The following is a 17,353-nucleotide window of genomic DNA, read 5'->3' as shown; positions in this document are numbered from 1 at the left end:
TGTAATATTTATTAAATAAAATTGGATACCTAAAAGCTATCATTTAGGCATTAAAAGATTGGTCAATAAGATGTAGACAACTTGAACTTTTATTTGAAAACAATTTATTGAGACAAATTCTTAGTTATTCATTTTAATATTAACTAAAATCTACATATATATTGACATTTACATTTTTTTTGAATTTGAAGTAGAGTTTCTGTTTTACCCCTCTCCTTTTTGGGTCTTTGTGAATAACCACGATGACAATAAAGCATGGTTTTGAGATACCTAAGCATTAAATAAATTATTTTAAGTTCACTAATTTCAGATTCCTTTCTAACAATGTTTTTTTTTTTTTAAAAAAAAAAAAAAAAAACAACCCGTGGTTCTAAGCTATACCTAAGTAGCATAAGCTTTGAATAGTATTTAATCTGTGTTGTCTTCTTAACATGGTGTGGTTCCGATCATGCTTCGTTTATGTCCTAAGCAGTGTAAATTTTAGTGTGTCCTTATTCAGAAGTGACTTTAAACTACACTATGTAAATACTGCTATTGCAGCCTTTGCTTTTGGGTAATGAGACTTGGTTCCGCTTTGTGTTTATCTCCTGGCTGCTCTAAGCCGCTGCTAGGTATGTTCGCACATGCTGTTTGTGGACCTTTACACCAAAGATCTGCTCAGAAGTGAGGAGTAATCAGTGACCTTGGTGAACAATAGAAACTTTACTGTCTCAATGTAAAAGCAGATTTAGACTTACTTAGAAATTGAAGGCATCATTGTGAGTTTATTTTGTCAAAGGCATAAATGATTTGCTGTGTCTCTCCATTCTACCCGAAGAGAAATCTTGTAGGGATTCTTCTGTGTTGTGTGATAAAAGCTCTTCAGAGTATCAGCCTTACCAGCCAAGCTGTAGAATCAGGTTCCCCAGAGGAAGGGCTTTTGTTATGTATTTAAGTTAAAGGTAAAAAGAAATGGGCTTCTGATGTCTTTTGAGATATTTTATTGTCCAGAAAAATTATCTTAGATGCATTTGCTTTCATCTAGTAGCATTAGAGGAGAATTAATTCTACACTAGTGATATTTAATAACTTTATCTTACACATGAGTTACATTTTTATTTTTAATTTTTATAGGAAATTTTATCTGTTTCTGCCTCCATCTCTATCTTTCGTTACCACACCCTTCTACCAAGAAATGCATTGTTTTGCTGATAATGAGCAGTAGCTTAGAGCTCCACCCTTGCTGTTCATAACAACCTCGGGATACAGTATGTTAGTTTAGTTTGGTTCTAATTATATCTCCAGATCTCAGCTCTTATTTACAGCTGTGGCCATTGTACTTGTTTCTAGAATGCTACCTAAGAATTGTGGGAAACCCTTAGCAAAGAAATCACCTATAAAAGACTAAAAGCTTTACTTCAGGCTTTTAAAAGTAGTGTTTTACTTCTTTAAAAAAAAAAAAAAAAGCAAACAAACAATTATTCAGGCCCAGAGAGATGGCTCAGTGGTTAAGAGCACTGACTGAACCTTCACAGGACACAGGTTTCATTCCCAGTACCCACATGGTGGCTAACAATGCCTGTATCTCCATTTTCAGGGTATCAGACACCCTCTTCTGGACTCCACAAGTACCAGGTTTGCATGTGGTACACATACATAAATAAATACAAGCAAAATACCCACAGATAAATAGTAAAAAATTTTAAAATTACAACTAGTGTGTGGGGGGAGGGGGGAGAGGGAGGGAGGGAGGGAGGGAGGGAGGGAGAGAGAGAGAGAGATAGAGAGAGATAGAGAGAGAGAGAGAGAGAGAGAGAGAGAGAGAGAGAGAACGCAAGCATGGCCAGGTCAGAGAACAACTTGCAGGATTTGATTCTTTCCACTACTTAGGTCCTAGAGATTGTACCTAGGTTGTCATGATCCGTGGCTGGCAAGCACTGTTACCTCCTCACCCACCTTTCGGACCCTCAACATCGTTTTTCCAAGCGATTTTATAGTTCTTGTTTAGTCAGCATATGGCTGTTAGGTAAACCTGCATTTGTAGCAATATAAGCAAGTTTTTTTGTTTGTTTGTTTTTGTTTTGGTTTTTTTGTTTTTGGTTTTTTCGACACAGGGTTTCTCTGTGTAGCCCTGGCTGTCCTGGAACTCACTCTGTAGACCAGGCTGGCCTCGAACTCAGAAATCCACCTACCTCTGCCTCCCAGAGTGCTGGGATTACAGGCGTGCGCCACCACCGCCCGGCTTATAAGTAAGTTTTAAGAGACCAAAACACCATGAAATGTTTGGTGTCATATCTACGTAAGAGTGGTTCACAGCCCAGTCTGCTCCTGGAGCGCAGTGGGCAGTCATGCCAGCACTTGTTCTTTACAACGCTGCCTTTACTCAGAACCAAGACCTGTTTCAGTAGGAGAAACTCTGCTAAGAATTTTCTAATATAAAATTTATTTAGACAAGAAACTAAAGTCCCTAGAAGTAAACAAACTTGACATGGATTTATAATTACCTGACAGAAGAGTTCTCTTCAGTAGAATTATTGTGAGCCTATGACTATTCCAAATATGAAAACTTTAACGCCAAAGGATACCATAGGGGTCCAAGTTACCTGTGTGTGATTCGTGTTTTGGTTGGACTATCACTAGGGAATTCTTCTGTGTTAGCTTTGGTGAGAACAATTTGGAAAGGCACCCGTGCATTTTGATGTAGAGAGTACCGTGGCACTCTTCAGACTGCCCAGCCTCAGGTCTCCCCTGTGGCGGAGTGGCAGCCCGGGGTGAATTGCTTCTCTGACCTCCACAGCCTGGATCCCACTCTGTGTGTTCTCAGCCGTTCTCCTGCCTTCACCGTCGGCAGCGGTGGCACCGTCACCTTTCTCTGGTGGAGTCCTTGCCTCCTCTCTAAACAGTAGCCTTTTCTGACAAACAGGAGGAAGCAGTGGCCTGGACAGGTTCTCCTTAGGTTGTCCTGGTGACCTGGAACTTGCTCTGTAGACTAGGCTGTCCTCAAACGCAGAGAGATCCCCTAGCTTGTGTTCCCCAAGTGCTGAGATTAAGAGTAGGCACCACCATACTTGACCACTACTAAATACTTTTGACAAAGACCCAAAGGTCCTAATAAGTATACTTTTCATGCCAAAAGTTTTAAAGAAAAGGTCCTAATTATTAAACTTTTATGGCAGATTTTTTTTAAAAAGATTATTTTGTACCTTTGGGAATTCATATGTATTCAGTCTCATGAGAAGATCTAGAGTAAACACTAGCAACAATTTTTTTATTACTGCTTTGTAATTTCCCTTGGAAGTCCAGTCTGCAGTTTGGAAAATCTTTTATTTTAGAGCTTTTGGAGAAGTGGTTTTTTATATGTTCTGAATGTTTTATGTTGATCATCTGGTTTTTAAAAATTTTAGTTAACATTTAAGGAATTTGGTCAAATTTGCATATTTTAGAAAGCATTTAACCTCACCCATTTATAAATAAAATTAAAAATAATTTGAGGTTAATCATATACTATGATATGAAGCTAATTATATGATTTGCAAGTTCAAAATGGAATTCATTTATTTGGTTTGACAAGTCATCTATAACCTAGGTTCATGAACATTTGGGATGTTGTAGATTGCGATTTTTACTGTTTGCTGTAGGGCTGGGGCATGGCTCCGTGGACAGTGTATTCTATGAAAACATGAGGGTCTGAGTTCAGAGCCTCAGCGCCCCTGTACAGTCTAGGTATCGTTCTAGCTGACGGTGAGAGAGAAAAGCTCTCTGGATGGTCCTTTCAGGTCAGAAATGCGCTCGCTGGCGTGCTGGGGTCTATGTTGATTTGCAGAGGACATTCCTAGCGTGTGTGTGGCGATGAATGTGCTCCATAACTGGACACACTGGGGAAGTAGTACAAGCCTGTGTGAGCTTGGCGCTCAGAAAGGGGGTGCAAAGGGAGTCAGAAGCTCAAGTTCTTTCTTAGCTCTGTGTTGAGTCCAAGGCAAGCCTTGGCTACACCAGAGCTTAGCAAAAAAGCTCTAAGAGGATGACATCATATGAATTGTTCAAGTAGCACACAGAATAGTATTTGGGTTGCCCTTGGTGGACTGGGGACTTGTGACTGCTGTTCTCTTTGTTATTTGAGAATTCCACAATGCATGCAGAATAGTTCTGTCATGTGAGCATCCTTACCCTCCAGCCCCCAACTCTTCCCAGATCCACCCCTTCCTAAGTTTGTTCTATTAATGCATCCACGTGGTCGATTGTGTTGGTGAATACCATGTGTATGCAAGTGTGAGGCCAGAAGGATCTCTGAATTTCCTGATGAAAGTTCTTAGGCCCTTTGGAAGAACAGCAAGTGTTCTTAACCCTTGAGCCATCTCTCCAAGTTAAAACAAAAACCTACAGAATCTAGTTTGGTTTTACCGTAGTTATTTTTCTTCATTACTTTATTTACTTTACATCCTGATTCCAGCCACTCTTTCCCCTTAAACTCTTCTGATTCTCCTGAGAGAAGGGGAATCCTCTCATGGTTACCAGCCCACCCTGGCACATTAAGTCACAACAGGACTAAGGGGCTCGTCTTCTCCCAGTAGGCCAGTCAAGGCAGACTAGCAAGGGGAAAGGGATCCAAAGACAGGCACCAGACTCAGAGTCAGCCCTGCTCCTCTTATTAGGGGGCCCAGGTCCAGCCCCTGAATGCTCTTTGGTTGGTGATCAATCTCTGAGAGTCTCCATGGGCCCAGGGTAGTTGACTCTGTAGGTCTTTTTGTGGGTCCTTGACCCCTCTGGTTCCCTCAATCCATCCCCCCTCTCATCCACAAGACTCCTGGAGCTCTGCCTAATGTTCGGCTGTGGGTGTCTGCATCTGTTTCCATCAGCTGTCGGATGAAGCTTCTCGGGAGACACTTGTGCTAGGGCTGAGTGTTGTAAGGCTCCACAGTAATCTGAATGAAATGCAGTGAGGTGAATGTGAGCCACAGTAGTTTGAACTGTATGAGCACAAGTAACCAGCAAGCGACTCTAAAGTGAGTGGCTCATGTCTGCTTTTTAACATCAGTGACTGTATATTCAATATTGTAATAACCCAATATTCCTATTTCCCCCAAAGGTTTTGAAAGAGGAAAAGAAGACATTTCTCAAAATAAAGATGATTCTTCACTCTCAATGTCAAAGAGCAAGGTAGGCGTATTGTTGTTCTCAGTATGCGAAAGGTTACTTTTCTGACATTTAAAATGAAGGCACTGAGCTGAAATCCTGTAGTGTTCATAGGGATTTTTATGTTGGTATTTTTAAACCATGTAGTACATATGAAAAGTATAAAGGTCTATGACTGACTGGGGTACTGTGGAGTACTTGGGGTGTACTGATTGGCAACCATCGCTCTCTTCAGAGTGACACTGGCTATGGTGTGTGGGCTGCAGCAGAACTTCTCAAGCTGAAATCTGAGAGCTCCTCACAGAGGTGTTTCAGGCTTCATGTTTTTAACAAGACATTTTTAAGTATTTTAGATTTATTTATATAATGGTCAAAATATAAATGTAAGCTTATATTTCTTAAAGCCTACTTTTAATAAGGGTTCTCAAACAATTTGATCCCCCCACCCCATTCTTAGCCCACCATCCAAAGGTAGGGGAGAAAAGATGGTAAATAGGACAAAAGGATGTGAGCCTGTTCAGAGGTAGTTCTTTGGGGGCCATTCTAATCTCTGTTTGTTAGGATCATGGGGTTTGCCTCAGTAAAACACCTCAAGAGTATGCATCACATGACACTACCAAAAACTACCTCTTCATATACATTTGACAGATAAGGAACAAAGATCTTTGCAGTAGCATCCTGTAATTAAAATAGGACATGATTATTCTAAGTATTTTTAAAGCACCACTATAGTGATGTAGTGGCACTCTGTAGATTGATAAAAGTTAAATAAGTTTTCAAAATTTGTCCAGGGATTTGACTTCCAACTTTTTTTCTGATAAGATTTAGTAACAGTGATGACAGCTTCTTAAAGGGTTTTGGAATCGACTTAATGGTTTGAAAGAAATCTTATTTCTTTCTTGCTTTTTAAAAAAGATTGATTGATTGATTGATTGATTGATTTAATGTGTATGAGGACACTGTAGCTGTCTTTAGACACTCCAGAAGAGGGTATTGGATCCCATTAGATAGTAGTGAGTCACCATGTGGTTGCTGGGAATTGAACTCAGGACCTCTGGAAGGGCAGTCAGTGCTTTTAACCACAAAGTCATCTCTCCAGCCCCAGAAACCAATTTCTTAACTTGGTGAACTCTCTGCTACCTGTAGCAGTAGGCTTTGTTCATCCTACCATATATTGTTTGCTCCTTTTCTTAGGAATAGTTGAGAGGATTGCATAGCATGTTTTGATGCCTGTTGTGTACATACTATATATAGTTAACGATAAGAATATTTGTAACACCGAGGTGTATGTTTAGGATGAAAGTTTCACAGCACATTTATTTAATGGACATGTGTGTGCAGGTACATGTAGGCATCTGGGGGCAGAGGACAACCTTGATTGTTTTTCCTTAGGTACTACCTGTCTTTTCTCTAATATACAGGGTCTCTCCTTGGCCTGGAATTCACCAAGTAGGTGAGACTAGCTACAGCGAACACAGAGCATCTGCTCCCCCTCTTCAGCGTTAGAGGACCACACACAGGACCACACACACACCCTTTTTGTGTGGGTTCTGGGAATCTAACCAAGGACTTTATGCTTCCCAAATGAGTCGTCTTCCAACCCCAGTGCACTGTATTTATATAACATGCACGAGGGAATGTTTAGTCATATACGTGGGAAAATGTATTTTTTTTAAATTCATTGCAAGGTTCATAGCTGAGTCCCCTGTAATAAAAGTCATATCAACAAGACAAAAATATACAGTTATTTAATGTAATGTCACATAATGTTGGAGCCTTCAGAAATGAATACACCCCCTCCCCTGCCCCAAGAAACAAATAAGGAAACTTAGATTTTTTTCTGTTTTGGTTTGATGAAGAGGACAAGTCTGATTGAGCACAAAGGATAATAAAGGGGCTGGAGATCTCATCCAGTGGCATGCTCCTCATCCAGTGAGTTAGCTCCTTAAAAACACTAGAGGGGGCTCTGCTTTGCTTTCTATTGCTGTGATAAAATACTGACCAAACCAGCTCTGGGAGGAGAGCTTAGACTTCATGCCACAGTCCACTGAGGGAAGTCAGGGCAGGAACTTAATTAAGAACCTGAAGGCAAGAACTGAAGAAGAGACCACGGGGAAAAAATGCTGCTTACTAGCTTGCATAGTCGGCTTGCTTTATTATACCACCCTGGACCCCAGCCCAGGTGTAGCACCGCCCACAGCAGACTGGGCTCGCCCACATCAATCATTAATCAAGAAAATGCCCACACGCCAGTCTGATGGAGGCAATTCTTCAGTTGAGAGTCTTTCTGGGATGACTAAGGGCGGGCAGAAGTCAGGCCTTTTTGTTGAAATCCTTCTTGGTGTCTGTGTGTCATTAGACCCTTCCCGCCTAAAATTACATATTCGTTTGTGGCCTGTTCCAGGGAGACAGATAAGGTGCAGTCAGAATGACTTCTTCCTTCTGCACTTTTCTCTTGGCTTCCTTCGTCTTAAAATAAGTATTTGCTGAGATGCTGCATTTTAGAGCAGTGTGTGCTGAGCTCTGCTGGTCATTATACAGAGCCAAAAAAAAAAAATTGTATCCTAATCATAGCTACAAATACAGTAGAATTTTTTTTTAAGGCTTGTTTTTAAGCACTTGGTACAGGAATTGTGGAAAATGTAGTTTAACAATATTCCTGTGCAGAAGCTTTAATAAACATGAGCACAAAGCCATGTGCCGCCTGTGCATACCTTGAGAGATCTGGAGACGGCAAGGAGATGAGCTCTGCAGGCCTGATGGACACCAGCTGAGTCAGAAGTGGGCCTTGTTACAACTATGATTTTTATAAATGGGAGGATTTGCTGTGTAGATTTTTAAAATTAAATGGGTCTTCATTCAGCTAGGTACACCTCAGCTGCTAAGTAACTACAAATGGCTGGTGGCTCCCATGTCAAACAACTCAAATGTAGTGAAATGGAGGGCAGTCTGGACTACTTGTGACCATGTCCTGGACAAACAAACAAAAACTGTAGTAAATAACTCTTAATATGGTAAACTTTTAGTGTTAGTATTATTACACTCATTTGGCCATTTTTCAAGAGAACCCAAGTAACTAGTTTGTTCCTAAATATTTTAATGTATAATTTGCAAATTCTTATTTAAGTAATTTGGGCAACAAATTTAAATTTTAAAATTGATTTTATTTTTATGTGTATAGGTGATTTGCCTGCATGTATATCTGTATACCACATGTGTGGTACCCAAAGAAGCCATAAGAGGGCTTTGGGTCCCAGAAGAAGTAGAGTTATAGACAAGTTGTGAGCCACCATATGGTTTCTGGGAATTGAGCTCTGGTTCTCTGGAACAGCAGTCAGTGCTCTCAAAGACCAAGACACTTCTCCATCCCCAAACAACATTTTTAAAATGAAGTTTAATTATCTTCATGACAAGAATGGCCAGTATGAGTAATTTGTGTAGTAAGATAAATGGAATTGCTAGGATAAGGGGTTTCTGGAATATAGATCCTGTAACTTGATCCTCCAACATTTGTGTACATACCTACATGTTTGTAAGTTATTACTACTTGTTTTTTAAAAAACAATATGCTTCCCTCAGTAAGTTCCTTTCCAGCCCAAAGTATCTTTGTAATCAGAGTAACTTCTTAATTGCTGTTTTTTTATATAAATGTAGCGTTTAATAGTTTCTAAAGGAAATCAGAAGAAATTTGATACCTAATGCCTTATTCTGAAAGGCAGATTTGTACTACATTTGCAATTTAGAATATAATTAGAAACCTGAGTCACAGCATATACCAAGTATTATGTTAAACACGTTATGTGGGTTACCTCGTTTAACCCCGAACAACCCTGTGAGTTAGTAGAAAATTAGCATACCTTACCAACAAGGACATTAAAACCTAAGGGAGGAATAACTTCTTAAAATCACATTGCCTGAAAGACCATAATACTTAAGTGTGTGTGTCTGGGCTGGGGGTGGGGTGCTGGGGGGTGGGACTCAGCAGTCTAAAAGAAGCCCTTTCTAGTAAAAGCCTTGTAGTCAGTGTTAAGATAGTGAGCAGTCATGTTTACGAAGGACAAAAAAGTTTATTGTCATGAAATAGCTTCAACAAAGATGGTTCATATGTTTTGGTCTGTTAAAAATATGTTAATTCAGAGTCAAGCCTTCTGGGGCATGCCTGGAATTTCAGCTGCTTAAGAGACTGAGGCAGGATTGTAAGTTCAAAGCCAAACCGGGCAGCTTAGAAAAACCCTTTCTCAGAACTTCAAAAGGAAAAAAGGGGTTGTAGAACTAACTCCACGCTAGAGCACTGCTACAGTGATAGAGTGTTTGTAACATGCGAGAGGCCGAATGTTCAACCCCATTACCATAGTTTAAGAAGAAGAAAGTGCTGGTTCAGAAAGGCGAGGCAGCGCTGTTTGGGTCATAGAACCTGGTTACTGACTTAGTGTCGTATCCCAGTAGACTGCACGGTCTGCTCAAAGCTGCTGCGGGCGTCTGTGTCCTGACTTAGCAGCCTCACAGGACATGCTTCTCGCTTGCCTATTCATGACAGTGGAATCCTAGAGTAGCCAAACCAGACATTGTCACTTGGCCTTGTTGGGGAAGTATTTTATTAATAGAAAAACTTTCACGTCTGATTCTGGTTGCTACACTGTATGAAGAGCTTTCAAAAGCAATAAACCAATAAAGTGAGATTACCAAAACCACGAAACTCAGTATTAGGCCAAGGTACAAAATTCTGATTCTCTATTTGCTGTCTGTGTTATTTTGGAAAGTTACTTAATCTATAGGTATAGATTCCTTACTCGTAAAGGTGATGCATACCCAGTGCTTAACATGGTCCTTGGTAAGTAGGACCCAGCCATTGATTTCATCAACATTCATGCTAACAGCATGAGTGCTTTTCTTCGTCAGACAGAAGTATCTAATGTGTGCTCTTCCTGTTTGTAGGAAGCAGAGGTCTGTGACAGTTGTAATGCATTGCATTCCTTTGAAAGCAGCTGTGTCTTCTTTTGGGGCTAAGTCTCAGAGCTATCTGTTTTAGGGAAACAAATAGCTGTATAGCAGGAGTGATTTGAAAAATAGTTTTGGCATCACAGTTCATGCCGTCATCTTGAGAACAAGCAATGTGGTATTTCAAGCCACTTAAGTCAGCAACTTAAAAGTTTAAGTAGGCTGAGCTCTATTTTCTGCATTGAAAATAATTTCAGCTAGTTTCCTGTCAGTTAGCTATCATCATCATAACCTCATCTATGCCCCGTTTATGTAAAGGTATTTCGTGCCAGCCACCAGGAGTATTTTTAGCATAAACAAGATAAATAAGCTTCAATGACATTTTCATTTTGTTGGTTGATCAAAAATGTTTAGCTCATTTCTTTTCTTCGGCTGGTACCCTGGCTGTCTTATCACCAGTGAATGACTATGGTGCTGCCACCATGGGTCATAAAATTGAGTGACGGATCCTTGGTTAAAGCTGATGCTCTATGCCCGTGCAGCTGTTTAACACTTGGAAGCTACCATTTGGATCAAGTTCCATGTATACACAGAGTATTACTAAGAATGCTAGTGTGCTGTCCTGTGTCTGACAATGGTAGAAATGGAAAGTTGTAGGACACTGAGGGAGTAGGCTGATACTGTTCTAAGATTTGTAGAGATAGCTCTCAAACGTATGCTTTGTACCCTAATGGAAGAAAGATGGTGGGCACTGCATCAGGAGACCTTGGTTTTAGTCACTTCTATGTTAACGATTGAAGAGGGAAATATACCTCTCTGAGCCTCTTTTGACATGTAAAGTAAATACAGGAACATGTGTTGCTCAATTTTTAAGGTTTCATGAAGACTCTTAACTATAAACTAAAAAACAAAAACATGTTTTGTCATTAATCACAGTTTAGTACCCTGGAGAGGCAGGAAGAACTAGCTCCTGGGAGTACTTACAGTGTTGAACTACTCCACAATTGAAGTGGCTTTGCCTGAATTTTTGAAGATGGAGGGATTGAGGTAGTGGGTAGTCTGTGTGTCAGTTTAACATCCTATCTTTTTACAGCATATTTGGTCATTTTAACACTGTGTTGGCAATTTTTACACTAAGAATAACTGGACAATTGTATATTTTCTAAGCAATGTCCTGAGAAATGCAATATAAAATTTAGAAATATTAAACTCACATTGCAGATTAATTTTTGAGTGTATGTACATACATGTGAAAATACAAATACCATGTGGGGAAACTTTACATTAAAATCCTCATTTGCTTAAATAATAGCAGCAAATGGGAAGAGTGTAAGAAAGATAATGATACGTTTTATGTGGTATGTAAAATAAATGTAAGTTTTAATTATCTTCTTATTTTCATCTCAGTCTGAATCTAAACTTTATAATGGCTCAGAAAAGGACAGTTCAACTTCAAGTAAGCTCACTAAGAAAGAGTCTCTTAAGGTTAGTTTCTATAATTATTTTAATTTTTTTAAGTATTATAATTACATTTCTCCTTTCTCTTTCTCCCCTCTAAGCTAACATATCCCTCCCTGCTCTCCTTAAATTCATGGCCTCTTCTTTTGTTAATTGTTATTGCATGCATGTATGTATATTCCTAAATATAGCCTCCTCAGTCCATACGTTGCCTGTATGTGTGTTTTCAAGGTTGACCGTTAGCACTGAATACCCAATTGGTGACCCGAGGAAGGCCACGTCTCCTCATCCCAGATTTCCTCAGTAGCATATAGTTCTTTGTGTGGAGCTGGGGCCTTGTGGGTTTTCCTTTGGCGTGCCCATTCGTGGTGTCCTCATGTTTAGGTGGTCATGTTGGTGGAACTTTATGGACATAGCTTCTGGTGTCACTAGGAGCCAGTCTTACAGCAAAGTTGTTGATCTTCTGACATTGTACTTTGCATGTGCTTTTGAAAATGGGCTAATATGAAAAATGCATGTGTATCATCCTAGAGGGAGAGGGAAAGCCTCCAGGAGGCTGCAGAGGCAAACACATGCAAAGCGTTCATCTATTTATGCTGCTGTTAGGACAGCCGATAAGAGTTCTTGATGGCTGTGCCAGAGCAGGCTGCTTTATTAGGCCACAGCTCCTCATAGCACAGGCTCGGGAGGAGGTAGCTTTCTTCACAGCTTCTTCACAGCTTTAACAGAGCAGAGAAGGGACACCCAGTGGAACACCCAGTGGACATTCCTGGCATCCACTTAAGTTAGTTTGCTAATTTTCAGGCCAATGGAATATATATGTTTGTTTGGCCTGTTTCATGTTTTAAACTTTGAGACAGTGAAAGAATCTGAGACAGTTAGAATCTGAGCCCAGATTTCTAACTTTTTTCTTAAGAAATGTGTAGTGTGGAGACTACCTTCCTGAATGCCATAGAACTTGGAGCTTAAAGAACACCTGCTCTCTACTAGGTTTGGGCCTGTGTGCGCTGGCCGTCGCAGAGTAAAGCTGTTCAGAGGCTGCTCTTCAGAGGACATGGCAGCCAGCAACCCTCTGTAGCTCCAGTTCCAGGGGAGCTGCTGGCTTCTCATGCTTCCATGACACTGCATGTATGCGATGGGCAGACACACACAAAATAAAAATAGATAAAAACCTCCCAAAATAAAATGGCAATAAGTCTTAGGTGTTGGATGCAATGAACAGTTAAACTTTATTATGTGTATATAATCTTAATTCAATTTATTACTCTTTCTCCATACAAATAACAAAACAGTAATAGAACTATTAGTTCATTTTTGCTTTCTTGGGTTATTTCAAAGAAGTAATTTACCTACGAAAGTAATTTAATCTTTTGAAAAAGTTGATCTCTTAGTTTCTTAGTTTCTGGCTTGGATTTTAGTAAGAAAAAAGGGCACAATGTCCATTTGGGAGAAATTGCACCATTGCTCATGATAATCAGAAGCTAGTAGCTAAGAAGATTTCTACCAGTAAGAGTATGCACTGGGACCCAGCCTGGTGATTCTCAGCATGGCTTTGGAAGCCAGTCCACAGCTGGGTCCTGTTTCATACTTTGCTAGCTGTGTGACTCAGGGCACGTTACTGTCTCTGCCTCAGTGTTCTTGAATGTAAAACAAATGATAATAATTCTACCTGAAAAGCCTATTGTAGTGATTAAATGAAGTAATGTTATTGGTTTGAGTTTAGAATAATAACAGTTCACTGATGCACTCACTCACTGCTAACACTAGCAATATTTTATTCATGCTAAGAATCTAGTGGCACAGTTAAAAGAACATGACAGACATAGAAACTCTCAAAAAAAGGGGGGCAGATTTTTTGTGTTAAAAACACAGAAATTGCATTTCTATAGACTGTGTGCATCTGAAAGCATAGTACAGAGGGATGCAGTTGTCATGGAAACCAGATTCTAACCTGCTTGTCAAAAACTCCTGGCTAGTTTTTTATCTGAAAATGCTGGAACTGTCAGAAATTGTTTCATGTACTAAGTGTTTTGTTTCCTCTTAATGTCATGTTAGGTACAAAAGAAAAATTACCGCGAAGAGAAGAAGAGAGCCACGAAGGAGCTGCTGAGCACCATCACAGACCCCTCTGTCATCGTCATGGCCGACTGGCTGAAGGTCGGGCTGCACTCTGAGCTCTCCCTGAGCACTTACTCCTAGGGACAGGAAAGCGTGAGGCAAAACAATAGACGCTTACAACTGTTTAATGTTCTATGTGCTAGTCTTACAAGAAGGAACTCAAATAGCATCAGAACAGCAGTTCTGTGAAGGCATTTTGATTAGAGTAAAACCATGTTATTTAGTATAACCCGTTATAAAAATATTTTATTATTTTATTACTCTTTATCATTTGGTATTATTGCAGATTGGAATTTGTATTATTAAATAAAGACGAGTTGATTTAAAAGTTGTACCTGAGCCAGGTAGCAGTGGTACATGCATTTAATCTCAGCCCTTGGGAGGCAAAAGCCAGCAAATCTGAGTTCAAGGCTAGCTTCGTCTACAGAGTGAGAAACCCTATTTTGAAAAACAAAAAACAAACCCTGTCTTGAAACCCTGTCTTGAAAAACAAATTTAAAAAGGTTTTGCTCGAAAAGCGCTGTGCCGCGAGTGCAGGTCCACACTGCTCTCCTGTCTCCTCCCCTCACCCTCACTCAGTCCTCTCCCATTCTTACCAGATGGACGGACAGACGGACAGCTACAGAAATCTTTACTCCTGACTTTGAAAGTAAATGAGTGAGCAGAACTGCTACTGAATGTTTCCTAGAGACATTAAAAACAAGTCTCCCTTTACAATGAGTCTTCATCATGGTTGCACACAGTTCAAATACTGCAAGGGTCTTCTTCAGTTTTGTGCTGAAAACAAATTCCAGCTTACTTTATTTCTTCTTGAGAGAATAGTAGGTCTAGATCCTACTTGTTTCTTTTCCAGAGTCAAACTTACCCTTTGCAAGTCCCCAGACAGCCTCAGGGTGGATGGATGGGCTGTGCCTCCTCTCCCCACCCACTCTGTTATTCTGGAACAAGGCATGCTGTGCAGCCCTGACTAGCCTCGGGCTCATGGCCACCCTCTAGCCTCAGCATCTCACATGCTGAGATTATATAGGCGTATACCACCACATGACACTACGGCTGCCTGCCTTTAAACCAGACCTTCATTTCTCACAGCTCACCCACTTTTTTATTGTTACATCTCCAAGAGCAAGAATATTATGTCAGAGTAACTGTCTTTTCTTTGCTTCTCTTGATTTACCATCTTACTTAGAGAGATCTGACACACACACACACACACATGCACACATATATGCACACGCGCGCACCTTTGCTTGACTGGTTTTCTCTTTTTATTCCTGGCTTCAGAGTCTCCCATTCTCTTTATATCTTGGATTACTAGGGTTCTGCCCACATTGCTCCTTAAGGAGTCATGCAGTCATTTATCCTGTGCTCATGTACATTTACAATTCATCTATATTTAATAATTAAGCATGAAGAGATTCGTGTAATTTGAATACAATAGTGGTAACGTCTTCAGCATTGTTAAGCCAGTGAATTGCCTAGCAACAGTTTTTTAATGAGTGCAGGCATAGGAAGTGATAGAAAAAACCTGATAAAACTATTGACAGCAATAGAGCTTAAGGTGAGGAATATTTCATAAAAAATAGGTAATGTGCCTACACTAAAGACTTCCTCCTAGACATTTATATAGCACATATATAAGTAATGACTGGAAACAGTTATCTAAGAAGGGCACATTTTAAGAACTAGGTAGAGGTTCTTCCTTCTTCATGTTGTTTACCAAATATTTAGGAGAAGTCTTGGATGTACTAACAGCATTCAGAAAAGCAAAGTTAAAAAGACAGAATAATCATTTATTCACAAAAATTACAGTTTTAACAACTGTTACAAAAAGAATAATTTCACTAATAATAGAAGTTTATTTTAATGACCCTTTAGTGGTCAAGGAGGTTAGGGATTCTACTTAATGTATTTGAAACTTTGGTTTACTGTTCCACAAAAACCTAGGCTTCTTAGAATCAGGAGCCATGACAGCTCAACATTTGTCTGCAGTGCATTGCCATGAAGTAGCCTTTTGACTAAAGATGTATTCAGTGTAAATATATATGCAATATACCTTTAGATTAAAACATCTTGATAGCCATTATCCAGTCTAATATTCTGTAGTCTAGAAAGAGAAACAGATATCAGTATTTAAAATAAGCTTATCTTTTTGTAGATTCGTGGTACCCTAAAGAGCTGGACCAAGCTGTGGTGTGTGTTGAAACCTGGGGTGCTTCTGATCTATAAAACACAAAAAAATGGTCAGTGGGTTGGAACAGTACTTCTGAATGCTTGTGAGATCATTGAACGACCATCAAAAAAGGATGGCTTTTGTTTCAAGCTTTTCCATCCTTTGGAGCAGTCTATTTGGGCAGTGAAGGTATGTGAGCACTTGTTGAGGCAAAAGGTAGAGGTGACAGTGAGGACATGTACGGTAAGTCTTGAAGGCCTTCTGACTTGGCCAGAACTCACAATATTGTTTCTGTCCTCTATAGTTTTTAATTTTCCTTCTGTCTCTATGTCTGATTGGATGTGTGCCAAAAAGCCTTTCTCTTGCCTTTAAGACCTAAAACAATTTTTCTGAAAAATTTCCTCAATCTTATTTTTCTCTTTTATCATTGAAGATTAAATTTATGTTTTTTATTAATTGTGGTTCCTCATTCTTCTTTGTAATGTTATATAACGTTGATTGCATCTTTGTGCAATTTCATCAGAGTGGTTATCTAAAACAGAGACTGCCACTTTCTGTGGCCTTCCTTGTAACGATGGGGATGTGTGTTGGGATGCGTGGAACAGAAGCTGTCCTGTTTGCTCTTTCTGTAAAGATAGACCACTGATGTTTTATATCTAAAAGTATCAGTATGGTCCCTGAATGCTATAAAAGCAGAAATAAGCAGGAAAACAGAATGCTTTCTCTGATTTGTGATCAAGGAATTCTCCAAACCACAGATGATGTTGACATTAGCCAGATCAACAAGCTTAAGTTCTCACAGTGGCTCATGGCTTTAGTCAGAGGCTTAAGTTGTTCGCCTTGAATAAAGGACTAACTACATACCAGGCAATAGTGATGTGTCTAGGAAAAGATGTGGGCTTTGTAATCACAGTAGTCTAGATTATAAATTTAGGATTACAGTTATTTTTGTTTTAGAATTCAATTTTTTTTTTACTAGCTAGTTATAACTAAATGTTCACCTACCTAATTTATACTTTCAGAAGCATCATATCTCTCACCTAGTAAGACCTACAGGATGAAAATTCTTGTTAACATTAAAATTGTATTAGTATGGTAAATTTTAGATTTTCTTACTATATGAGCAACCTATATGGATGGAATTTAACCCATAGGTATTTTGAATGGAATCTGTTTCCTCCTCATCTCCTTATGCAAAGGATATGATTTCTCCTGACATACATAAAAGATTGAATCTTAAAGTGATTACTTTAGTAGTTTTTCTAGTAAATAACAAGATTAAAATCTAAGTAGTCTGATTTTAGGCCCTAGTGTACCTTAGTTGTAGGGACAGCCCGACACCCAAGTTTAGCCTTGGTGTGGTACTAATCACTTATCAGTATTCCCTGTGTGTGTGTGTGTGTGTGTGTGTGTGTGTGTGTGTTTTCAAATAACCACAGTTATGAAGTTATTTTCTGTCTTGGCTTATAAAAAGTCAAGGTTTTTGCAATCGGTATTTAAAACAAATAGTAATTAATTATAAAGTATATATAATTGATTTCTTTTTATCTAGAATTT

General features: G+C 39.4%; 1 protein-coding gene across 33 annotated transcripts in view; it reads left to right on the top strand.

Moving 5' to 3' along the window:
- Osbpl8 (oxysterol binding protein like 8) overlaps window positions 1–17,353 on the top strand; it is a 209,546-nt gene that overhangs the window by 95,016 nt on the left and 97,177 nt on the right. For 32 of the 33 annotated variants that reach the window (XM_052164856.1, XM_052164845.1, XM_052164844.1 and 29 more), the window contains 4 exons: window positions 5,066–5,136; window positions 11,458–11,535; window positions 13,564–13,665; window positions 15,782–15,985. In XM_052164856.1, coding sequence (XP_052020816.1) covers window positions 5,066–5,136; window positions 11,458–11,535; window positions 13,564–13,665; window positions 15,782–15,985 — 455 coding nt within the window. The remainder of the gene's footprint in view (window positions 1–5,065; window positions 5,137–11,457; window positions 11,536–13,563; window positions 13,666–15,781; window positions 15,986–17,353) is intronic. The other variant, XM_052164854.1, reaches the window with a different exon arrangement.

Source organism: Apodemus sylvaticus, chromosome 20 (genome assembly GCF_947179515.1).
Source record: "Apodemus sylvaticus chromosome 20, mApoSyl1.1, whole genome shotgun sequence".
NCBI classification, from domain to species: Eukaryota; Metazoa; Chordata; class Mammalia; order Rodentia; family Muridae; genus Apodemus; species Apodemus sylvaticus.
The sequence above is the reverse complement of the archived record's forward strand: the minus strand, read 5'-3'. Positions and strand labels throughout refer to the sequence as shown.